A 26,241-nucleotide genomic window follows, 5' to 3' on the forward strand; every position below is an offset into this window, starting at 1 on the left:
GATGTTGGCGAGGATGCAGAGAAAGGGGAACCCTCCTCCAGTGTTGGTGGGAAATCAAGCTGGTGCAGCCACTCTGGAAAACAGCATGGAGGTTCCTCAAAAAGTTGAAAATAGAGCTATGACCCAGCAATTGCAAACTGGGTATTTACCCCAATGATACAAATGTAGTGATCTGAAGGGGCACTTGAACCCAAATGTTTATAGCAACAATGTTCACCATAGCCAAACTATGAAAAGAGCCTAGATGTCCTTCAACATCTATGGTATATATATGCAATGGAATATTATGCAGCCATCAAAAAAAAACAAGATTTGCAATGACATGGATGGAAGTAGAGACTATTAGGCTATCAGTCAGTCAGAGAAGGACAAATGTTGTTATATTCTCACTGATATGAGGAATTTGAGAAAAGAGACAGAGTATCATAGAGGAAGGTAGGAAAATACAAAACAAAATTAAACCAGAGAGGGAGACAAACCATAAGAGGCTCTTAATCTCAGGAAACAAACTGAGGGTTGCTGGAGTGGAAGGGGTGGGAGGGATGGGGAGGCTAGGTGATAGACATTGGGGAGGGTATGTGATAAGGTGAGTGCTGTGAATTGTGTAAGACTGATGAATCACAGACCTCTACTCCTGAAGCAAATAATACATTGTATGTTAATTTTAAAAACCCAACCTTTATGTTCTTATCTTTGTGGTCTCTACTATTGTTTGAAGTTGGCTTAATTAGAACACACACTTCCCCCTAGAATCTTAGAATACTTTGTCTCTTGCAGACTAAGAATCACCACCATGTATATCAATCGCAACTGCCAGTAGGAATGTGTAGCACATAGTGATTATAGATAGTGGAATTTGTACTTGAAACATCTGCTATACCATTGCTAGAAAAATTGATTCATACCCTATTTTAAGGATCAAAACACTCCCTATAAATGTTATGGAACAAAGTATTTTTTTAAGTCAAGAAATTCAGATCACCAGACCAAATTTTCTGGTACTTCAAAAGCTTTGTAAACTGATGGAATAGATCGATTCTATTTTAATACAAAGCTTAAGGACCATAGATAATTTATAAAAGAGAGTATAAGTTTAATAGTGGTTCCATTAAACTAAAATAAATATGAAGGTGTGGATTGTCAATGAGGAATATAAAAAAATATATTTTCATTTCACTTAGCATAATTACCTCTGGTTCCATCCATGTTGATGTAAATGGTAGGTATTCATCCTTTCTGATGATTGAATAATATTGCCTTGTATATATAAACCATATCTTCTTTATGTGGGCTAATTCAGTTTTTTAAAAAGGACATTCTTATCTTGGCAATTGGAATAAAGCCATATATAGTAGCAAAACTATCCTGAGAGGCTAAGAATTTTAGGTAGAAATCTATATTAGTATCTTGTACTTTTTTTTTTTTTTTTTTTTTAGAGAATGTGTGCATGCAAGAGAGCAGTGAAGGGGCAGAGGGAGAGGGAGAGAGAGAGAGAATCTTAAACAGTGCAGAGCCCAATACAAGGCTCAGTCTCACAACCCTGAGATCATTACCTGAGCAAAAATCAAGAGTCAAACACTTAACCAACTGAACCACCCAGTCACCCTGTTATCTTATACATTTTTAATATGTGAAACCAGATTACTGTGAGAAATAATGGTAAGTATAATTCCAGAATATGACTCGGAATTTTGTTATGCCTCCAGTTTTTTTATTGTAATCACCTTAGGCCAGTTTTGGCCTCTACTCTGCCCCACATATGTATTGTTGTTGTTTGGATGGAGGGAAGGTATTCATTTGGTTTATTGAGCCCTACTCCACCAGGCACTGATTTCTAGGGAATGGAGATACAGAAGTCATCAAAATAGAGTAAAATCACAATACTAATGGATCTTACATGTATATTTTTATATTATATTCTCTTGTTGCATCATTATTTATGAAGCCCTATATACGAAGCCTGGTTTTATTGATATATAATTGAGATACAATAAACTGTATATATTTAAAGTGTACAATTTGATCATTTTTGTATATGTATATACCCATAAAACCAACACCGTAGTCAAGATAACGAACATACCTATGTGAAAGTTTCTTTGTGTGCCTTTATAACCCCTCCCTTCCTCCTTCCCTGTCTCTGCCCCATTGTGAGGCAACCACTGATCTGCTTTCTGTCACTATAGGTTAGTTTAAATTTTTTGTATGTTTTATGTAATTATACAGTATGTACTCCTTTTTTCCTGGCCTCTTTCACTCAACGTAATTATTTTGAGATCCATCCATGTTGTTTGTGTATCAATAGTTCATTCTTTTTTATTGCTGAATAGTAGTCCATTGTATGGTATACTACCATTTATTCATTTATCATTTGCAGCCATTACATATAAAGCTGCTATGAACATTTGTATACAAGGTTTTGTGTGTCATATGTTTTCATTTCTCTTGAGAAAATACCTAGGAGTGGAATGGCTAGATCATTTGGTAGGTGTATGTTTAACTTTTTAAAACTTCCCGACTGTTTCCCAAAAGGATTATGCCATTTTACATTCCCACTAGAAGCGTATGGTACTTCCAGCTCCTCCGTATCCTTGTCAACACTTGGTAGGTCAGTCTCTTTAATTTTAGTGTTTCTAATAGATATATGTAGTAGCATCTCATTTTGGTTTTAATTTGTATTTCTAATAATTAGTGCTGTCGAGCATCTTTTTGTGTACTTTTGCTATCTGCCTATTTTCTTTGCTGAAATATATGTTCAAATGTGGGTGTTTTGACTTTTTTTTAAATTAGATTGTTTTTTGTCTTACCACTGAATTTTGAGTTATATACTGCATACAAGTCCTTGATCAGATTTGCGTTTTTTAAATGTTTTTTCCTGGTCTGTGGCTTATCCATTTATTCTCAAGAGGGTCTTCTGAAGAGAAGATTTTCATTTTAATGAAGTTCAACTTACCATTTTTTTTTTTAAATGAATCATGCTTTTGGTGAATAATACTTTTGGTGATATATGAGATCTTTGCCTGACCCAGGGACATGAAGATTTTCTCCTGAAGTATTGATTTAGTAGCATTTCACAAATTCTAGTTATGTGTTTCATTTTCATTCCATTAAAAATATACACTCTTTCCCTTTGATTCCCTTTTGATTTCTTCCTTGACACGGGTTATTTAGAAGCATGTTATTTCGCTTCTAAATATTTGGGCAATTTCCAGGTTTTTTTTGTTGTTGTTATTGAAAAAATTTAGTAGAAGAAGAAAAAAGAAAGAAAAAAAATTGAATAAACCGCAAGACTAAAGAATCATGGGGAGAAAGCCATGAGTTCCGTGCTTTGCTTTCTCCTCCTCTGGAATTCCGCTGCTGTCTTAGGTATTGAACCTGCTTTCCTTGATACTGGATATTTTGTTGATCTTCTGGGGGAGGGGCCTGTTGTAGTGACTCTCAAGTGTCTTTGCCCAAGGCGGAATTGCACCGCCCTTCCGGGGGGCGGACTAAGTAATCCGCTCTGGTTCGCTTTTGGGAGCTTCTGTTCCCTGAACGCTTTCCGTAGAGTTCCGGAGGACGGGAATGAAAATGGCAGCCTCCTAGTCTCCGGCCGGAGGAGCCGAGAGCCCAGGGCCCCACTCCTTAGTGCGCCCCCAGAGGACAGCACCCAATCACTCCCGTATCACCAGCCTCCAGCCACACTCCGAGCTCACCCAGCCCGCGACCAGCTCAAGGTAACGCTGAGCTGAGAGTTCAGTCCTCAGCTCTGTCTCTGTAGCTGGCTTCCCTGTTCTAACACCTGCCAGCTCTGTGACACTCCGATACCCCCATCCTTCTGTGACCCTGCGGGACCTGGGGCCACGCTGACCCCGCGTGGGCTTCACCCCGGTTTAGCCTCTGGAGCAATGTCCCTCAGTGGAACAGACTTTTAGAAGTCCTGATTTGTGCTCCGTTGCTCCGCCAGGAGCCGGCCCCTCCCCCCGCGGTCTATCTTCCTGTCGTTTAGATTCACTTCTCCGCCAGTCCTACCTTTCAGAAAGTGGTTGATTTTCTGTTTCTAGAATTGCTGTTCTTCTTCTCTTCAATCTCCCGTTGGATTTGTAGGTGTTTGCAATGTTTAGATAAGCTATCGAGCTGATCTCCTGCTACCTCATGTAGTCTCAGCCTGCTACTTCTCTGCCATCTTGACTCTTTTTTTTGTTATTGGTTGCTAATTTAATTCCATTGTGATCAGTGAATATACTTTATATGACTTGAGTCCTTTTGATTTTATTGAAACTTGTTTTTAGCCAAGAATATGGTCTGTCATGGTAAATGTTCATATTCACTTGAAAAGAATATGTACTCTGCTGTTGTTGGGTGAAGTGTTCTATAAATTTCTATTAGATCAAGTTGAATAAGAGTGTTGATCAAGTCTTTTATATGTTTGCTGATTTTCTGACTTCTTGTTTGATCAAATATTGACAGAGTTATATTGAAATCTCTGCCTGTAATTTCAGATTTGTTTCTTCTCAGGTTATATCTTCGTGTATTTTGAAGCTCTGTTATTAGGTATATAAACCTAATAAACCTATATAAACCTAGGGTTGCTGCACCTTTATGATGAATTGACCAGTTTTTCATTATCACATGGCCTTCTTTTATCTCTGGTAATATTGTTTGCTGTGAGGTCTACTTTGTCTGATATTATATAGACACTCCAGCTTTCTTTTTTTGGCATACGATTTTCCATTCTTTTACTTTTCACCAATTTGTGTCTTTATATTTAAAGTTTTTTTCTTGTAGGCAATATATGGTTGGATGTTGCTTTTTTGATCCATTATTACAATTTCTGCTTTTTATTTTTTTTATTTTTTTTAATATTTTATTTATTTGACAGAGAGAAATCACAGCTAGGCAGAGAGGCAGGCAGAGAGAGAGGAGGAAGCAGGCTCCCCACGGAGCAGAGAGCCCGATGTGGGGCTCGATCCCAGGACCCTGGGATCATGACCTGAGCTGAAGGCAGAGGCTTTAACCCACTGAGCCACCCAGGCGCCCCTCTGCTTTTTAATTTTTGTATTTAGATCATTTACATTTAATGTGATAATTGATCTGTTATGGTTAGTTTTAAATTTACTCTCTTGATGTTTTCTGTTTGTCCCATACATATGTTCTTTCCCTTTCCTCTTTTTCTGCCTTCTTTTGGGTTGAGAATTATTTTAGGATTCCATCTTATATCCTTTGTTTGATTAGAGTTAGAAGTTATTATTTTGTAATTTTAATGGTTGCTCTAGAGTTTTTGTAATGTACATCTTTAACTTGTTATAGTCTACCTTCAAATTGTATTACAGATCACTTCCATTTTTCCTCACTCAACCTTTATGCTGTTACTATTACACATTTTAATTCTATATATAATACAAACTACTCCACACTAGATTGTTAGTATTTTTTAAAGATTTTGTTTATTTATTTGACACAGAGAGAGAGAGATCACATGTAGGCAGAGAGGCAGGGGAAGCAGGCTCCCTGCTGAGCAGAGAGCCTGATGCCAGGCTCAATCCCAGGACCCTGAGATCATGACCTGAGCTGAAGGCAGAGGCTTAACCCACTTAGCCATCCAGGCACCCCAGATTGTTAGTATTTTTTAATAGTCGATTATTTTAAAAGAGATTTAAATAACTAGAAAAGTGATTTATATACCCAAGTGGTTACTATTTCCAGTATTCTTGATTCCTTTGTGTAGTATCACTCTTTTCTACCTATAGAATGTTCCTTAATATTTCTTGTACTGCAGATGTGATTAATTCTTTCAGCCCTTCTGTATCTGGGGGGGAAAAAAGTTATCTGTCCTTCATATTTATTTCAAAAATATTTGAGGGTCACCTGGGTGGCTCAGTCATTAAGTATCTGCCTTCAGCTCAGGTCCTGATCCCAAGGCCCTGGGATCGAGCCCTGCATCAGGCTCCCTGCTTGGCGGGAAGCCTTCTTCTCCCTCTTCCACTTCTGCTTGTGTTCCCTCTCTCACTGTGTCTCTGTCAAGTAAATAAATAAAATCTTTAAAAAAATGTTTTGAAAAATATTTTTGCTTAGTATAGAATTCTGTTGACGGTTTTTTCAGTATTTTAAAGATGCTTCTTGGTTTTCGTGTTGTTGCCTTTTTTTTTTTTTAACCAATGAGAAATCTGTCACCCTTATTCTTCTTTCTCTGTATATAATGTATCTTTTTCTCTGGCTGCTTTTAAGATTTTTCTGTCATTGGTTTTGACCAATTCAGTTATGATATGCCTTGATGTATTTTTCTTCATATTTCTTATACTTGGAATTCTTAGACAAAGGATTTGTAGGTTTATAGTTTTCATAAACTTTGGAAAAATTTTGGCCATTACTTCAGATATTCTACCTGATCCCACCCCTGCCCAAACTCCTGTTCCTTGAGGACTCCCAGTCACATGTATAGTAGATTGTTTGAAGTTGTCCCGCAGCTCATTTATGCTGTTCTTTTTTCTTTTTTTTTCTTCCTTATTTTCTTTCCATGTTTCATTTTGGATAGTTTCTATTGCTATGTTTTCAAGTTCACTAATCTTTTCTTCCAAAATGTCTAATCTGCTATTAGTCCCATCCTGAAAATTTTTATCTTAGATATTTCCTAAAAATTTAATTTGGGTCTTTAAAAATAACTCTAGGGGTGCCTGGGTGGCTCAGTGGATTAAGCCGCTGCCTTCGGCTCGGGTCATGATCTCAGGGTCCTGGGATCGAGCCCCACATCGGACTCTCTGCTCCGCGGGGAGCCTGCTTCCTCCTCTCTCTCTGCCTGCCTCTCTGCCTACTTGTGATCTCTCTCTCTGTCAAATAAATAAATAAAATCTTTAAAAAAAAATAAAAATAAAAGTAACTCTAATGTCTACATAACACATTTAATAATCATAACATGTTTAATCTTTATGTAACTTCATAGAACTATATTCTACAGAACACGGTTATAATAACTTTTAATGTCTTTGTCTACTATTTCTAATATTTGTGTCAGTTTTGGGTCAGCTTTGGTTGATTTTTTTTAAAGTTTTTTTTTTTTAATTTATTGATTTGACAGACAGAAATGAAGAGTAGGCAGAGAGGCAGGCAGAGAGAGAGGGGGAAGCAGGCTCCCAGCCAAGCATGGGGCCAGATGTGGGGCTTGATCCCAGGACCCTGGGATCATGACCCGAGCTGAAGGCAGAGGCTTTAACCCACTGAGCCACCCAGGCTCCCCTAAGGTTTTATTTACTTATTTGACACAGAGAGGGAGAAAGAGAGCACAAGCAGGGGGAGCGACAGGCGGAGGGAGAGGGAGAAGCAGGCTCTGTGCCGAGCAGGGAGCCTGATGAGGGGCTTGATCCCAGGACCCAGGGATCATGACCTGAGCTGAAGGCAGACACCCAACCAACTGAGCCATCCAGGTGCCCCACTTTGTTTGATTTTTCTCCTCATTATGGATATATTTTCCTTCTTTGAATGCATGCCAATTTTTTGCTCAATGCCAGACATTCTGAATTTTATTTTGGGTGCAAAACATTTTTTATTCCTATAGATATTATTGAGTTTTATTCTGGACACAATTGAATTATTTGGACATAGTTCCTTTCAAATATTTTTCTTTTTTAAATTTGTTAAGTTGGACCAAAGCCATGTTTAGTTGAGCACTAATTGTACACCTGATGCAAGGTACTTGTTAGTGCTCTACGCAGTACCCCACAAATTGAGACTTTTTCACTGTTGGCTTATGGGAATGGGAACTTTCCTGGCTATGGGTGAGCTCTGGCTGTTGTTCCTTCTAATGCTTTTTGATGATTCTTTCCCTGGCTTTGGGTAGTTTCCCTATATGCATGCCCTGATTAGTACTCTACTGAATTCTTTTATTTTTTTTATTTTTTAAAGATTTTATTTATTTATTTGTTAAGAGAGAGAGAGAGCGCACAAGCACAGGCAGACAGAGTGGAAGGTAGAGGCAGAGGGAGAAGCAGGCTCCCCGCTGAGCAAGGAGCCCGATGTGGGACTTGATCCCAGGACATTGGGATCATGACCGGAGCCGAAGGCAGCTGCTCAACCCTCTGAGCCACCCAGGTGTCCCTCTACTGAATTCTTGAGAGGAACCCTCTGAAGTTCTCTGTACTCCAGTACTCTTCTCTGATAACTCTAATGACCTTGGTCAGATTTTGGCTCCATATCTTCAACTCAGGGATTCCACCAGTCTCCAGGTCAGTTCCATAGCACCATACCAGGGTAGAAGGAGCAGATAAGAGGGACACAGTTTGAGGCCAGGTTTTGGAGACTGCGTGGAAGAATCAGGGTTCAACACTGAAAATACGTTGAAGCTGTATTTCAGAAAAAGTCAGTCCTTGCTGAATATTTTAAGGAATAAATGCTAAGGGATGTTTAATTTTCTGCTTTTGGCCCTTCTGCCAACCCACAAATTATTGAGGAAGTTGCTCTTCATGACTCAGTATCCTCACCAGGAACTGGATGGTTCTTCATACTGATCAACTACTCATCCTATTAGTGGCCAAGATAGTTTCTTCAGAAAGGCTCTTGAATAAACAAATGACAGCATGGCACAATACAAGAAAGATTCGGTCCCCTTGCTACCAACTCATTTTTCTATAGAGAGGAAGGAACAAGGAGCCAGGCCTCCTTTCTAAGATGTTCACCAGGGTGTGGGTTGAAGGAACATTATGACTGATACGTATTTGGTCTTGGGCTTTTTCTTTCAAAGTGTAGTTCCCAGGTAGCAGCAGTGGGCATCACTTGTGAATTTTTTAGAAATGCAGACCATCAAACAGTTTGTCAAGCTATACCATTAGAATCTGCACTGTGGGGACGCCTGGGTGGCTCAGTGGGTTAGAGCTTTGCCTTCAACTTGGGTCATGATCTCGGGGTCCTGGGATCGAGCCCCACGTCGGGCTCTCTGCTCAGCAGGGAGCCTGGTTCCGCCCCCCATCCTCTGCCTGTCTCTTTGCCTACTTGTGATCTCTGTCAAATAAATAAAATAAAATCTTAAAAAAAAAAAAGAATCTGCACTCTGGGGGCGCCTGGGTGGCTCAGTGGGTTAAAGCCTCTGCCTTTGGCTCGGGTCATGATCCCAGGGTCCTGGGATCCAGCCCCGCATCGGGCTCTCTGCTCTGCAGGGAGCCTGCTTCGTCCTCTCTCTCTCTCTCTTTCTCTCTGCCTGCTTCTCTGCCTACTTGTGATCTCTGTCAAATAAAAATAAATAAAATCTTAAAAAAAAAAAAATCTGCACTATGACAAGAACCCCTACCATTTCATGTGCATATTAAAGTTTGAGAAGCACCAACACCTATGGTTAACATTAACTATTGTACACTTGAAATCTGTGGAGAGTAAATCTCATGTTAAGCGTTCTTTCCACAGTAAACTAAAATGTAAAAGTTTGAGGAGCACTGTTTTAAATGTGAATGGGGACACATGCCCTCTAGTGGCTGATCAGGGAGTTTTAATATGTTTTCTCTTTTTAGGACCTTTGCACAGAACTGCAGAAACATTGAACATTTAAACCTCAATGGGTGCACCAAAATCACTGACAGGTAAGGAATGAGAATGAGCTTGGCGACTAATTGACCATCAGGAGAGTGAGGGGAGAGAAACATGGTTGAAAATATCTTTAGTGTGTCTGCTCTTTTCCAGCACATGTTATAGCCTTAGCAGATTCTGTTCCAAGCTGAAACATCTGGATCTGACTTCCTGTGTGTCCATTACAAACAGCTCCTTAAAGGGGATCAGGTAAGAGTACCATTGTTAGAAGAAACACCTAAACCTAAGAGCATCCTGGTGTGCCTAAAACTTTCTAATGATCCCACTGGAACAACAAAGAGCTCTTCTCTCCCCTTAATTGTTTGTGAGTTACTAAACTCAGACTTTGTAATGAACTATCTGTAGGATGGATTGCACATGTGTGATCGTTTCTTGTTCTCTCAGTGAGGGCTGCCGAAACCTGGAGTACCTGAACCTCTCTTGGTGTGACCAGATCACGAAGGATGGCATTGAGGCGCTGGTGCGAGGTTGTCGAGGCCTGAAAGCCCTGCTCCTGAGGGGCTGCACACAGGTACCGAGGGCTTGGTTGAGGTGTGTTTCTCTAACATGAGGTGTGGGCACTTCATTAGAGAACTTGCTATTGCATTTTTCTTGGTTCGCCACTATTCCCTCACCTGGTTCCGTCCCCCTTTTGTTCTCTCTGTCCACTCAGTTAGAAGATGAAGCTCTGAAACACATTCAGAATTACTGCCATGAGCTTGTGAGCCTCAACTTACAGTCCTGCTCAGTAAGTAACACGCTTTTTCTGGGAGTGTTCTCCTGTGCCACGTTCCCTGAGTCTCCTGTGGGCCCCACTTTGAAGCCCCCAGGCAGGAGGGATGGTTGCCACACCCAGTTTCTTATTCTGTATCCTCATATGATCTGTCAGTTTGCCACAAGATGAAAGAATAACAGTCTAAACAAGGTGGCCCATACAAAGCCACTTATGTTTCCCCCTAAAAATAACATAAATTGACATCTTGGTTTATTTTATGATAGAAATGCTGTGAACTAGTCATTAACCAGAACAAATTCATACAAGGTCTCAGTGTCTTCTATTTTTTCTTAACTTATAACCTGGGGATAATGGCAACGGACAAAATGAAATGATAGATGTGAAAATGCTTTGAAACATAAAGGATGTATTCAAGAGCAAGGTGTAATTTTCATCGTGACATGAACATGTGAAAAACGATTGTTCCGTCCTCACTGCCATTGTCAGTATTGATCCTTGAAGAGAATGCTTGCTACATCCTCCTGGGCTTCTCAAGGGGAACATAAATTTTGAGAAATGTAAGAGAAATCTTTGCAGTTGGTATTCAGTGAATCAGTCATGTGTCTTTAGAATCCTTGATGGTGGAAGATAAGAACAGAAGCTGTCGTCTGGAGAAATGACTTATGGTCCTGCTCAATATTAGGATCTTATAGTGAGAGCACTCACAGACAACTTAAAGTAGAATATAAATATGCAAGCCAGGGGCGCCTGGGTGGCTCAGGCTTTAGCGTCTGACTCTTGGTTTCAGCTCAGGACATGATGTCATAGGTCGTGATCTCATGGGTTGTGGGACTGGGCCCTCTGGAGGGCTGCTGGAGGCTTTGCTCCCTCCTCTTCCCTCCCAGCACTCTCTCTCTCTCTGTCCATCTTTAAAATAGATAAATAAATCTTTTTTAAAAATGCAAGTCATTTAACAGTAATTTAGTGGTGTATTTCGTTTGCTATTTTCTAAAACATTTGAGGAAATATTGTAAATATATACATATATGGGACCCCTGGGTGGCTTAATCAGTTAAGCGGCTGCCTTTAGGTCAGGTCATGTTTCCAGGGTTCTAGGATCGAGTCCTGCATCGGGCTCACTGCTCAGCAGGGAGTCTGCTTCTCCTTCTCCCTCTGTCTGCCCCTCTGCCTGCTTGTGCTCTCTCTCTCTCTCTCTCTCTGTCAAATAGATAAATAAAATATTTAAATATATATATGTATATATATATATACACACATATATGATTTATATATGGCAGATATTTAAAGCATTAATCTATAGAAATTCAACCAAAAATTATGATGTCACTTAACCAGGCAAGTCTTTTTTTTTTTTTAAGATTTTATTTATTTATTTGACAGGGAGATATCACAAGTAGAGAGGCAGGCAGAGAGAGAGGAAGGGAAGCAGGCTCCCTGCTGAGCAGAGAGCCCGATGCGGGGCTCGATCCCAGGACCCCGGGATCATGACCTGAGCCGAAGGCAGAGGCTTTAACCCACTGAGCCACCCAGGTGCCCCTAACCAGGCAAATCTTAGGAGCTCTTTATTTAATCTGATTTTTAAGATTTTTAAGTTTATGAATTTTTCCTGGAAAAAAAAAAATCAAATGAACTCTGGAGAGGGGGATGAAATTTTTTAAAAATTCACTCTTGCCGGGAAACTTGGGTGGCTCAGTCAGTTGAGCATCTGACTCAATTTCAGCTCAGGTCATGATCCCTGGGTCCTGGGATAGAGCTCTGTGTCAGGCTCTGTGCTCAGCAGGGAGTCTGCTTGAGGATTCTTTCCCTCTCTCTCTCCTCTCCACTTCCCCCTGTTTGTGATCTCTCTCTCTTTCTCTCTCTCTCTCTAAATGAATCTTTTTTAAAAATTTCATTCTGGGGGCACGTGGGTGGCTCAGTGGGTTAAGCCTCTGCCTTCAGCTCAGGTCATGATCTCAGGGTCCTGGGATCAAGCCCTCCATTGGGCTCTCTGCTCAGTGGGGGAGCCTGCTTCCCCCTCTTTCTTTGATCTACTTGTGATCTCTCTGTGTATCAAAAAAAAAAAATCTTTAAAAAAAAAATTCCATTCTGGGGCGCCTGGGTGGCTCAGTGGGTTAAGCCTTTGCCTTCGGCTCAGGTCATGATCTCATGGTCTTGGGATCGAGCCCCACATCAGGCTCTCTGCTCAGCGGGGAGCCTGCTTCCCGCCCACCTCTGCCTGACTCTCTGCCTGCTTGTGATCTCTCTCTCTCTCTCTCTCTGTCAAATAAATAAATAAAATCTTTTTTAAAAAAAATTTCATTCTCTCTTAGTAGTGCTAGAATATTTTAGAACTGCACAGAGATAACAAATACACATCAACACTGTACTTCATCTTGTCTTACTAAATTATTGGGATAAAACGCTGGTGTTCGGCAGCACAACTATTTGACCAGCAGTAGATCCCATTTTTCAGTATTGTTGGTGCCCTCTGATGTTCCTTCCTGTTTGGACTTCCCCAGCGCGTTACAGATGAAGGTGTTGTGCAGATATGCAGGGGCTGCCATCGGCTACAGGCTCTGTGCCTTTCTGGCTGCGGCAACCTCACGGACGCCTCTCTCACGGCCCTGGCTTTGAACTGCCCAAGACTTCAGTAAGTGCACCATGCTTTTGCTTTGTAGCTCAGAGCTTGCTGGACTGACCAGGAGGGCTTCCTGCAGGAAGGGAAAGGCTTACCAGCAGGCGTATAGGTAGTGATAGAGGTGGTGGCAGTGGTTGGGTTATTATTGGCTTTTATCAGATGGGTTGGGGTAGAACAATATGTAATCTGGTTTATTTAGGGATGTATGGGAGGAGTGAATGGGTACTGAGCTGTACACCACCAGGGAACCTGAACTGCGATTTCTTGGTGGACTTGACACGTGTGCCCACCTGATTTGCTTCATCCTGTTACAGCTTTGACATCAGAGTGACCTGATAGGGTCAGAATGACAGCTCATATCCCAGTGTTACCAGATTCTCCCCTAAACCGGTTGCTAAATGGACTGAAGATGGGAAGGGGATCACAGTCACCTTTTTTATCACCTTTCCTAGGAGAAGAAAGTTTTGTTTTAACAAAGATTTATTTTCTCCAATAATACTGTGAATAGTAAAACTTTAACTATGGCAACAAAGTACTAATCATAATTCACATCAGTTGAACTCGTTGATGTTCCAGGCTCTGTGTTGGGCAGTTTTTAAGCATTATCTCATTTAGTCATCTCCACTTCTCTAGGAGATATGCGATATATGCACTGTCATTCTCCCTTGTTTTGCAGATGAGAAACTGGGAGTCAAAGAAAATCACATAATCTATCCTGGGTCATATGATGAGAAGGAAGTAAAACTAGAGTCTGAACTTGAATCATTGTTCAGAACCAGCAATCTTAGCCCTTGTCCAAAGGACAGAAGAAAGAAACGTATTTTGTTGTTTACTTCTCAGTGAAACTGATCAGTTTCTCATGCTTACACCAGTTTCACATCTTTTACCGATTATCTATTGCTGTCCTTTGCCCATTTTTCTTAATGTTTCATTGGGGATGATTCTAGACAATTTTGATATTTCTGAGTAGTAGAAGGAATGTGGATGATCAAAACTGGTCAGAAAGGTGGTCAAAATACTGCCACAGGGGAGTATTTAACTTTAAAATGTTATTTCTCCATCCCTACTAAGCATGGGCATTGAGAATTAACTCATGTTTTTCATTCGCTACAAATTTTTAAAATTCCTTTTAGGGTAACTGGGCATTTCATTTAAATACAGTGTATATAAAGATCATTTTGTTGAGTAAAAGCTCATTTTAATTGTGTTTAAGAGTCAACAAATATTGGAATAATATTTGAAAATAGCAGCAGCAGCAATGTCCTGGAATTGTGGGAAGATTCCTGGGTTTTCTCCCTGAATTTGGGCTGGAACTGTGGGACTTAGGGCAGGCCACACTTCCCCCTAAGCCTTCTTCCCCTCATCTATCCTGTGGGACAGCGTTTGCATTTACTGTCCTCAGGACTATTCCAGAAGCAGAGGTGTGTCAGAAGGCAGAATAACCTCAAGAGTGTGCTTCATAAAGTGTGTATTTCTGTTATTAACCAGTCACTGCCTTTTCCTCCCGTGCACTCTGTATCCCAGGATTTTGGAGGCTGCCCGATGTTCCCATTTGACTGATGCAGGCTTTACACTTTTAGCTCGGGTAAGCCAGAGCTTTCAAAAAACAAAACCAAACTATAATTTACCTCTCTCATTTCAAAATAACTTGCTGTAGTTTCAGAGTGCGCAAAAATTGTGTACGTTTAGAAAGGACAGGTACCAAGTAGACTAGGATCCTCAGGATACGTTTTCCCATTTTCCCCAGAATGCTAAGGTGGTCCTGTAGGGGGTTCTGGAGCAGGTCTAAACCTCACTCTCATTTGGTCAGGCAGGACCACAACAAGAGGAATTTCCTCCCTGGCAGGACATGCCCTTCCTCATTCAAACCCCAAACCCTGACTCGGTCTCTCAGTAGCTTCCCCAGTGGAGCTATTGTCTGCCTCCGCTCCTTCTTCCACATCACCCTGCAGACGCTGACCATCATGGGGGTTCCTCTTGTCTGTGGCTGGGAACCCATGACCTTCTGGGGATGGTGATACTCTTCCTCTCCCCTAACCCTCACCTGTCCAAACTGTGCCTGAGCACCACACCCCCATGCTTTCCCAAGCCTGTTCTATGGCTGAAATTTACAGGATGATATCCATAGCCACTGGGAAGGTGGAGGCCACTACCTTTCCTGGTGAGAGAAGGATTGTAGCCCAGGGTGGCCACATTCCCATTGCCAAAGGGAATGTGATTCAAAAAGCACCTACTCAGAAGTGCTGGCTCACTGGGTCACTTTAGGAACAGGACATACTCCTAAATGGAAGAGAACAAGGATACTGGGCCAGTACTGAGAGGGATACGGCAAGCCACCCATGTTGCCCTGACCACTGACCACATGGTGGTGGGGGGGGGGTGTTTTATGGACTTTTCCAGAATTGCCATGACCTGGAGAAGATGGATCTTGAAGAATGCATCCTGGTAAGTAGACTCCTGACAAGTCCTACAGGTGTGCCCCTCAGTCTTAGAGACAACCAGGCATAGCCAGAGACCCCAGCTGGCTGTTGTCTGGACCCTCCTTACCCCAGCATGTCAGGAATTGGGACCCCCATAAGGGCTAGGGCAGTGGGATGCATGAACTTTGGGCTCTTCTTAGCCATCAGAGCTATAGATGAGAAGTTCAGGGTAGCTCCAGCTTTTGCCAAACCTTAAAAAAAAAAAATAAATCTTCCACAGAACTGAAGGGAGAAATAAATTTGCATGTCCAGTGTTGAGGTGACTACAGAGGAGAATCCTGGGGATCCTCTTTACCTACTCCTTCTTTGTCCCCTATCCCTGGTCCCCCTTGGGGCACCAGAGGAGAGACCAAGAACAGTTTTGTGTCTACAAGATTTGAGGTTGTTGGTGAAGAGAGGGGCTTCCAGTCTGATGTGTTTGAGATGAGTTTTTAATTGTTTTACACCTTTTGATTCTTATGTTCAGGAGAAACCAAACTTAGATATTAAGTTCTGGTGTGGAAGCCACATTGACACAACTTGTTTCCCTCCAGATCACCGACAGCACACTCATCCAGCTCTCTGTCCACTGTCCTAAACTGCAAGCCCTGGTGAGTCTGAGTTTTTCCTGACATTCTTCACCTCTTAGGGATGAAAGAACTCTCCCACCACAGCAAGAATCTGTGTGGTTTTCCTTTTTGTAAAGGTATCATCATTCCTGGTTTCAAAGATCTATTAGTTGGGCTAACTTGGGAGGCAGATTATCTAAATGTTACTGCTTTCATCTTAGGATATGAACCTATAATAGAGACCCATGTCCTTACTACTTACGTTCATGTCCACCGTGTCGGGGACAGTGAAACTTAGCATGTTACAATGATAAAATCTAGACAAGGATCCTTTTCGGTATGCCAGTTTTAAACTTGTAGGATGTATCTTCAGCAGGTTCTGCTGATTCTGAAACTTGCTTTGTTTCCTGGTTTCCTTTTCAATACCAGAGCCAATTTTGGTGAGCTTTTAAAAATCTTATTATGAAAAGAAAAAAATCTTACTATGCAACTCATTTGTCCTGGAAGCTATCCAAGAAGAATTTTAGCAGTTTATGATATTAAAGAATAAGGAATATAGCCCAAAAAGGAAATCCGCATGACTGTCTTCATTGCTAGAGAGTTTTATCTTTCTTCATGATTTATCAAAACTCAGTGATGTTGTGTAAGGAGCCTAGGCCATCAGGTGTCTAGTCAGTCACTGTCCTTTCAGAATGACAAGTATACAGGTTACCTAACTGGTGGAAAGCTGCTCTTGATGATATGAGACAATTTTGTTATCAAACCACTACTCAACTGGAACACAAGAAGAAAAATAGGGACTCAAGACTTGATAATATTTAGATGAATATTTCATCCATTTTAAAATGAAACATTGAACACCTTGGAAAATAACAATGTGAAGTAGAGTGTATGTTCATTTTTCAGTGTCACACCCCCACAGTCTGACAGCATCTCCTGTCTTTCCCAGTCACTCCGTCTGTCACTGAATTGCAACCAAGACTGAACCTAAATGGGTCCCTTTGAACTCACCATCTTTTCATTGTCAATCCCCATTTGATGTCCCTTACCCCTTCCCACTCAGCCTAAATTGTATGGTCAATTATTAACTCATTTCCTTGATCCTCAAGATTTTCCTTCTTCAATTAGCTCAGCTGCCATTCTGTTTAACTGTCAGCTGCTGAACCATTCTTGAAGTAGGAATAAGAGTACAGTAGAGAAGGGCTCACTGGCATTTTTTATGGCGGAAACAGCACATATTCTTAGATTGACAGAAGCCATGGCTGGGTTTCAGAGTGAGGGAGGAGAGGAGGTGAGGCTGAATGGGAAGCAGGACCAAAGCCTCATTAACCCCTGCTAAGGAGAATAGACCTGCTCCTCTCAACTGTCTCTGTGAGCCTTACCAAGGTGACATGAGAAGCCGAGATGGGGGCTCACAGTCTGAAGGGCCAGTGTTCTGTGGCACACCTGAGAGAGCAGCCTGGCCCATATTTTGTTCCCAAATTGGAGACCTTGCTTTATTCATTTCTTCTAATTGTCTCAGCTTAGAATGTTGAGATTCACTAGATGCATTTGACTACTCCTAAAATTTTATAAGCAGAACAATTCCATGCTCACATGGGGACCCACAAATCCTGTACCAGCTGCTGAGACTAAACCCCATATCCAGTTCACAGTAGCCTCCCATAGCTAAGACTTTTAAATTTATCCTCACTAACATCTTGTCCTCTGATTTGGGTGCACACAAATTTATGACTGTTACATCTTCCTGAATAATTGACATTTTTGTCATTATTAAATGCTCTTCTTTATCACTGATAAAACTCTTTGTCTTGAAGTCTACTTTATCTGGTGTTAATATTAGTCTTTTTATGCTTATTTTTGTGTACATATCATTTTTCTTCAACTTATCTATGTTTTTATATATAAAGACTATCTTGCTTTTATGCAGTCTGATAAACTCTCTTTTAATCAAAATGTGTAGTCATTTATATTTAATGTAATATTGATACAGTTGGGTGTTTTCTCCCTTTTGTTTTCCGTTCTCTGCTCCTTCTTTCCAACCTTCTTTTTGAGTTAACTAAATATTCATTTTAACTGCATTTTAATTTGTATGTTGGCATTTTTAGTCATATCTCTATGCCTTGATTTTTTTAGTGCTTGCACTAATAGCCAAGGAAGCTTTCTTCAGTGGGAATTTAGGGGTAGTCTAGGATTGGAATTTAGACTGTCAGTTCCCAGAAGACAGAGACAGGATCTTCCCTCTTTACCAGTAACACCTTGCACAAGACTTAGCCAGAGAGGCCACTTCCAGTCCTCTTTGGGGACAAAGTGGGGTGTAAACAAGCCAGCCCAAATCTGAGAAAGTCAGACACAGAAACTGTTGTGTGAGTAATGAGGGTGATCCCTACAACTATGGTGCTTCAGATCCCAAGGGTTGCAGCCCTTTTCAGAAGACTGCCAGCAGTTCCAGGGCCATACTAGAACCCCACCATGAGAAGCTGCTGTTTTGGAAGAAGTTTCCTGCACTCAGGAATCCTAAACTTCCCCAAGTTCGCCTTACCCATAGTATCAAGCAACTGTCAAGGCAGCGTGGCCAGCTCCTTCAGTTTCACACCACCAAACTCAGCGAGGAAAGGAGGACAGAAAGAATTCTTGATGTTGAAACAGATCTCAGAGGAAGATTCTGGGCCCTGGGGAAGAGGAGAATGTCTGGATTACTCAGGGCATGGCCTATCCTAATTTTAACAGATAAGTGGCTTGAATTTTTTTCTTTTTAACGTTTCAGTTCAAATTCCATTAAGTCCCTGGCTTTTGGAGGGGAGCACTGCCCAGAATATGGGACACACACACTCATACAAACACACTTCTGAATCCTAGGAGACCCCTAGCAGTCTAGTAGAAATGGAAGAAAGGGGGTAAGGAAAAACAAGTCTGAGTGCTATCATGTCAGCCTCCTATCTCTGCTATAAGTGAACTTCCTTAGCTTTAAAAATAGCAATAACAAGTCCTTCCTGATCAATAATCACTCTAAATATAAATGGATTAAATTCCCCCAATCAAAAGACATAGAAGGGCCAAATGGATAAAAAACCATGACCCAGCTATATGGCTAGACCTAAAACAATCTAATTTTTAGAGCTAGAAAGAAACAAACCAAGCCCAGAGTTGCAGAAAGAAGAAAATGACAAAAATTAAAGCAGATATAAATTTAAAAATGAAAATAGAAAAAAATGAAACAGTTTTTTTTAACAAATAAAATTGACAAACCCTTAGAGTAACTATGGAAAAAAGGAGAAGACAAGTAAAGTCAGAAACGAGACATTACAATTATGACATGAATAAAATGAATTAAATACGAACAGTTATATGCTAACAAACAATAATCTAGAACAAATGAATGAATTCCTAGAAACATATAACCTAGTAAAAGTAAATCATGGAGAAATGGGAATCCTAATCAGACATATAACCAGTATGGAGGTTGAAACAGTCATCAAGAACCCCCTAACAAAGACAAGCCTGGGACCAGGTAGCTTCTCTGGTGAATTCTACCAAACATTTAAAGAGGAATTAATACCAGTCCTTCTCAAAATTTTCCCAAAAAATTGAAATGGTAAGAACACTTGCAAAGTCATTTTATAGGCCAGCATTACTTTGATACCAAAACCAGACAAAGATACCACTAGGAAATAAAGTGATAGGCCAATATCCTTAATGAATATAGATGGGTACATCCTCAGTAATTTACCAGCAAACTGAATCCAACAGCACATCAATGGAATAAAAGGTAAAATCACAAGATCATCTCAGCAGATGCATAAAAAAGCATTTGATGAGGGGTGTCTGGGTGGCTCAGTTGTTAAGCGTCTGCCTTTGGTTCAGGTCATGATCCCAGGGTCCTGGGATGGAGCCCCATGTTGGGCTCCCTGCTCAGCGGAAAGCCTGCTTCTCCCTCTCCCACTACCCCTGCTTATGTTCTACCTCTCTCTCTCTCTCTGTCAAATAAATAAATATCTTTATTTAAAAAAATTTGATGAAATTCTACACCTTTTCATTATAAAAACTCTCAACAAACTAGGAAAAGAAAGAAGATCCAGAATGAGGCAAGGGTGCCCACTTGCACCATTTGTATTTAACATAGTACTAGAAGTCCTAACCAGACAGATTAGATAATAAAAAGAGATAAAATACATCCACATTGGAAAGGGAGAAGTAAAATTATCCTTGTTTGCAAACAACTTGGTTGTTATGAGTAGAAAACCCCGAAGAGTCCATTTTAAAAACTTAAAGAACTAGTAAATAAATTCATTAAAGTTGCAGGATACAAAATTAACATACAAGATTTGGTTGCATTTTTATACATTAATAATGGACTGTTCAAAAAGGGAATTAGGAAAAATTCAGTTTACAGTAACATCAAAAAGAATAAAATACAGCCATCTGGGTGGCTCAGTTAGTGTCTGCCTTCCACTCAGGTCATGACCCCATGGTCCTAGGATCAAGCCCCATGGCAGGCTCTCTGCTCAGTGGGGAGCCTGCTTCTCCCTCTCTCTCTGCCTGCCATTCACCCTGCTTGTGCTTGCACACACTCTCTGTTAAATAAATAAAAAATCTTTTTAAAAAAGTAAATACTTAAGAATAAACTTAACTAAGGAGATGAAGGACTTATATACTGAAAACCACAAAACACTGAAAGAAGTGAAATAAGTGGAAAGACATCCCATGTTCCTGGATTGGAGGTGTTAATATTATTAAAATGCCCATACTACCCAAAGCAATCTACAGATTCATTGCAGTACCTTTCAGAATTTCAAAAATATTTTTTACAGGGGCGCCTGGGTGGCTCAGTGGGTTACAGCCTCTGCCTTCGGCTCAGGTCATGATCCCAGGGTCCTGGGATCAAGCCCTGCATCGGGCTGTCTGCTCAGCAGGGAGCCTGCTTCCTCCTCTCTGCCTGTCTCTCTGCCTACTTATTGATCACTGTCTGTCAAATAAATAAAAAATCTTTAAAAAAAAGTTTTAAAAATAAAAAAAAAATATTTTTTACAGAATTAGAATGATACTACAATTCATATGGAACCACAGAAGATCCTGAATAGCTAGTCCTGAGAAGGAACAAAGCTGGAGGCATCACACTTCCTAATTTTAAGTTGTATTTTGAAGGTGTTGTAATCACAACGGTATGGTACTGGTACAAACTCCAACATGTAGACCAGTGGGATAGAATAGAGAGCCCAGAAATTAATCCATGTGTATATGGTTAGTTGGTTTTCAGGAATTTCAATCAACACCTTGAAGGGAGATTAGCACTCTCATTTTCACTGTAGCACTATTCACAACAGTTAAGATATGGAAACAACCTAAATGTTCATCCTCAGATGTGATACATAAAATGTATTCCGTACACTGAATGGAATACCATTCAGCCTCAAAGAGAAGGAAATTCTGCAATATATGACAACATGGATGGACCTTTAGGACATTATGCTAGGTGAAATAAGCCAGGCACAGAAAGATAAGTACTGCATGATTCCACTTATAGGTAGTATCTAAAATAGTCAAATTTGTAAAATCAAAGACTAGATTGGTGGTTACTGGGGCGTGTGGGGGTTGGATAATGGGGAGTTATCAACAGGCATAAAGCTTTAGTTGAGTAAGATGAATAAGGTCTAAAGAACTTCTGTAAAATATTGTACTTATAGTCAAAAATAATATACACTTAAAATGTGTTAGAAGGATAGACCTGTTAGCGTGGTAAAATCTAAAAAAAGACATTACTATATAACAGTTATATGAGGGTATTACAGTAGTCAAATTCATAGAAACAGAATGGTGGTTGCAAGGGGCTGGAGGCAGGGACATGGGGAGTGCTTTTTAATGGGTATATAGTTTCAGTTTTGCAAAATGAAAAAGTTCTGAAGATCCATTGCACAATAATGTAAGATACACTAACACTATAGAACTGTATACTTTAAAATGGTAAATGTTGGGTCCCCCAATAATGGGTCCATGATTAAATGAGCAAGACTGATACAAAGCGAAGGTCAAGCAAAGCTTTATTTCACGCCAGGCATCGAGAATTAAACCAACCAGCCCGGGCCACACCTCTTACAGAGAACGTGACCCCTCCCTGCATCACAGACTAACTTTTATAGAGCAAAGGCCATGTGGTTGGGCCTGGCCACACACAGGTGGCGAATGAGTTTGTAACACACAGAGAAAGCTGCACAGTCATGCTAGGTCACACATAAGTGACCAATTGAATTACAATTTACCCTATAGTAGACATTTGAACTAGCCTATCACCTTGATGAGAATTGGCACCCAAAAGGTGGGGCCCACACTCCTTGGTAGCTGAGGAGACAGTATACATGCTTTACTGATTGGATGTCTCCACCTGACCTGACTCATCCCTGCATTCGGGTTGTTATCTCTACCTGACCTGACCCACCCTTGTATTTGGGCTTTGTTACCTGGGACTGGTTTTCCGGACTTGCTTTTAAATAAGTTCCCTGGGGGCGGGGGGGGGGGGAGGGGGCGGGGGGCAGCATCAATTTAAGTTTTACTGCATAAACAACAAAATGACTGTTCAACCGAGGTGGGGCCATTCTGGCTAAATAGGCCCTTACAGTAAAGATGATAAATTTTAAGTTACGTGGTTTTTCCCACAATTAGAAGTTTTATGTATATATATATATATATATATATATATACATATATATATATATATATATATATATATATGAGGATGGGTGAAAGGACTTTTTAAAATGGAGGTAAATCAGGACAAACAGAAACTAAAAGAATTTGCCATCACCAAACCAGCCCTATAAGAAATATTGAAAGGAGTCCTCTAAGCAAAGAGAGAGCCTAAATGTAACAGAAACTAGAAAGGAACAGAAACAATATACAGTAACAGTAACCTTCTTGGCAATACATTGGGACTAAATTCATATCTTTTTTTTTTTTAAAGATTTTATTTATTTATTTGACAGAGATCACAAGTAGGCAGAGAGGCAGGCAGAGAGAGTGAGAGGGAAGCAGGCTCCCTGCCAAGCAGAGAGCCCGATGTGGGACTCGATCCCAGGACCCTGAGATCATGACCTGAGCTGAAGGCAGCGGCTTAAACCACTGAGCCACGCAGGCGCCCCTAAATTCATATCTTTAAATAGTTACCCTGAATGTAAATGGGATAAATGCCCCAATAAAAAGACACAGAGCATCAGATTGGATAAGAAAAACAAGACTCATTGATACACTGTCTATAAGAGACTCATTATAGACCCAAAGATACCTCCAGATTTAAAGTGAGGGGGTGGAAAACCATTTACCTTGCTAATGGACATCAAAAGAAAATTGTGGCAATTCTTATATCAGACAAACTAGATTTTAAACCAAAGACTATAATAAGAGATAAGGAAGGACACTATCTCAGTACTTAAAGGGTCTATCCAACAAGAAGATCTAACAGTTGTAAATATTTATATGCCCCTAACAGGGCAGCAGCCAATTATATAAGCCAATTAATAACAAAATCAAAGACCATATCAACAATAAGACAATAAGACAAAAATACTGGGGGACGTTAACCCCCTCACTGAAATGGAGAGATCATCGAAGCAGAAGATCAGCAAGGGAAAAAGGGCTTTAAATGACACACTGGACCAGATGGAGATCATAGATATATTCAGAACATTCCATCCCAAAGCAACAGAATACTACATTCGTCTCTAGTGCACATGGAATATTCTTCAGAATAGATCACATTCTGGGTCACAAATCAGGTCTCAACCAGTACCAAAAGATCAGGATCATTCCCTGCATATTTTCAGAACACAATGCTCTGAAGCTAGAACTCAATCACAAGAGGAAAGTTGGAAAGAAATACATGGAGGCTAAAGAATGAAGGGGTCAACCAGGCAATTAAAGAAGAATTTTAAAAATTTATGGAAACAAATGAAAATGAAAACACAACTGTTCAAAATCTATGGGATGCAGAAAAGGAGGTCCATAAAGGAAAGTAGACAGCAATATAAGCCTTTCTTAAGAAACAAGGTCTCAAATACACAACTGAATCTCACACCTACAGGAACTGGAGAAAGAACAGCAAATAAAGCCTAAACCCAGCAGGAGAAGAGAAATAATACAAATTAGAGCAGAAATCAAAGAAATAGGAACCAAAAGAATAATAGAACAGATCAATGAAATAGAAGCTGGTTCTTTGAAAGAGTTGATGAGATCGATAAGCTCCTGGCCAAATTTATCAAAAAGAAAAGAGAAAGGACTCTAACTAATAAAATCGTGAATGAAAGAAGAGAGATCACAACCAACACCAAAGAAATACAATTATAAGAACATATTATGAGCAACTGTATGCCAGCAAATTAAACAATCTGGAAGAAATGAATGCATTCCTAGAGACATAAATTCCTAAAACTGAACCAATAGAAAACCTGAACAGATCCATAACCAGTAAGGAGATTGAAGCAGTCATCAAAAATCTCCCAAAAAACAAGAGCCCAGGGCCAGACGGCTTCCCAGGGGAACTCTACCAAACATTTAAAGAAGAATTAATACCTATTCTCCTGAAACTGTTGCAAAAAGTAGAAATGGAAGGAAAACTTCCAAACTCATTTTGTGAGGCCAGCATTATCTTGATCCCAAAACCAGACAAAGACCCCATCAAAAAAGAGAATTATAGACCAATATCCCTGATGAACACAAATGCAAAAATTCTCACCAAAATACTAGCTAAAGGATCCAACAGCACATTAAAAGGTTTATTCACCACAACCAAGTAGGACTTATTCCTGGGCTACAAGATTGGTTCAACATCTGCAAATCACTGTGGTATACCACATTAATAAAAGAAAGAACAAGAACCATGTGATACTCTCAATAGATGCAGAAAAAGCATTTGACAAAGTACAGTTTCCTTTCTTGATTAAAACTCCACACTGTAGGGATAGAGGGTAAAAAAGTCATCTATGAAAAACGCACAACAAATACAATTCTTTTTTTTTTTAAGATTTTATTTATTTATTTGACAGAGAGAGAGATCACAAGTAGGCAGAGAGGCAGGCAGAGAGAGAGGAGGAAGTAGGCTCCCTGCGGAGCAGAGGCAGCGGCTTAATCCACTGAGCCACCCAGGCGCCCAACAAATACAATTCTGAATGGGGAAAAACTGAGAGCTTTTCCCCTAAGGTGAAGAACATGGCAGGGCTGTCCACTATCACAACTGCTATTCAACAAAGTACTAGAAGTCCTAGTCTCAGCAATCAGACAACAAAAAGTAATAAAAGGCATCAGAATCGGCAAAGAAGTTTAACTTGCACTGTTTGCAGATGATATGATACATTATGTGGAAAATCCAAAAGACTCCACCCCAAAACTGCTAGAACTCATAGGAATTCAGTAATGTGGCAGGATATAAAATCAATGCACAGACATCAGTTGCATTTCTATACACCAACAGCAAGACAGAAGAAAGAGAAATTAAGGAGTCAATCTCATTTACAGTTGCACCCAAAACCGTAAGATACCTAGGAAAAATCTCACCAAAGAGGCAAAGAATCTGTACTCAGAAATCTATAGAATACTCATGAAAGAAATTGATGAAGACACAAAGAAATGGAAAAACATTTCATGCTCATGGATTGGAAGAACAAATATTATGAAAATGTCTATGCTACCTAAAGCAATCTACACATTTAATGCAATCCCTGTCAAAATACCATCAACTTTTTTCACAGAAATGGAACAAATCATCCTAAAATTTATATGGAACCAGAAAAGACCCCAAGTAGCCAGAGCAATGTTGAAAAAGAAAACCAAGGGGCGCCTGGGTGGCTCAGTGGTTTAAGCCTCTGCCTTCGGCTCGGGTCATGATCTCGGGGTCCTGGGATCAAGCCCCGCATCGGGCTCTCTGCTCAGTGGGGAGCCTGTTTCTCCCTCTCTCTCTGCCTGCCTCTCTGCCTACTTGTGACCTCTCTGTCAAATAAATAAATAAAATATTAAAAAAAAAGAAAACCAAAGCTGGTGGCATCCCAATTCCGGACTTCAAGCTCTATTACAAAGCTATAATCATCAAGACAGTATGGCACTGGCACAAAAACAAACACACAGATCAGTAGAACAGAGTAGAGATCCCAGATATGGACCCTCAACTCTATGGTCAACTAGTTTTCAACAAAGCAGAAGAGAATGTCCAGTGGAAAAAAGTCTCTTCAACAAATGGTTTTGGGAAAATTGGACAGCCACATGCAGAAGAATGAAACTGGACCATTTCCTTACACCACACAAAAAGGTAAACTCAAAATGGATGAAAGAAGAATCCATCAAAGTGTGAGA

The 26,241-nt window shown here is 40.3% G+C and overlaps 1 protein-coding gene across 3 annotated transcripts in view; it reads left to right on the forward strand.

Annotated features, from left to right (window-relative positions):
• Window positions 1-26,241, forward strand: part of FBXL2 (F-box and leucine rich repeat protein 2) — a 140,879-nt gene that overhangs the window by 94,541 nt on the left and 20,097 nt on the right. For 2 of the 3 annotated variants that reach the window (XM_046001458.1, XM_046001459.1), the window contains exons 6-13: window positions 9,474-9,542; window positions 9,643-9,738; window positions 9,934-10,060; window positions 10,202-10,276; window positions 12,763-12,893; window positions 14,406-14,466; window positions 15,282-15,326; window positions 15,895-15,951. In XM_046001458.1, the coding sequence (XP_045857414.1) occupies window positions 9,474-9,542; window positions 9,643-9,738; window positions 9,934-10,060; window positions 10,202-10,276; window positions 12,763-12,893; window positions 14,406-14,466; window positions 15,282-15,326; window positions 15,895-15,951 (661 nt within the window). Of the gene's footprint in view, window positions 1-9,473; window positions 9,543-9,623; window positions 9,739-9,933; window positions 10,061-10,201; window positions 10,277-12,762; window positions 12,894-14,405; window positions 14,467-15,281; window positions 15,327-15,894; window positions 15,952-26,241 lie in introns of all 3 variants that reach the window. The other variant, XM_046001460.1, reaches the window with a different exon arrangement.

This window comes from Meles meles, chromosome 4 (assembly GCF_922984935.1).
Source record: "Meles meles chromosome 4, mMelMel3.1 paternal haplotype, whole genome shotgun sequence".
NCBI classification, from domain to species: Eukaryota; Metazoa; Chordata; class Mammalia; order Carnivora; family Mustelidae; genus Meles; species Meles meles.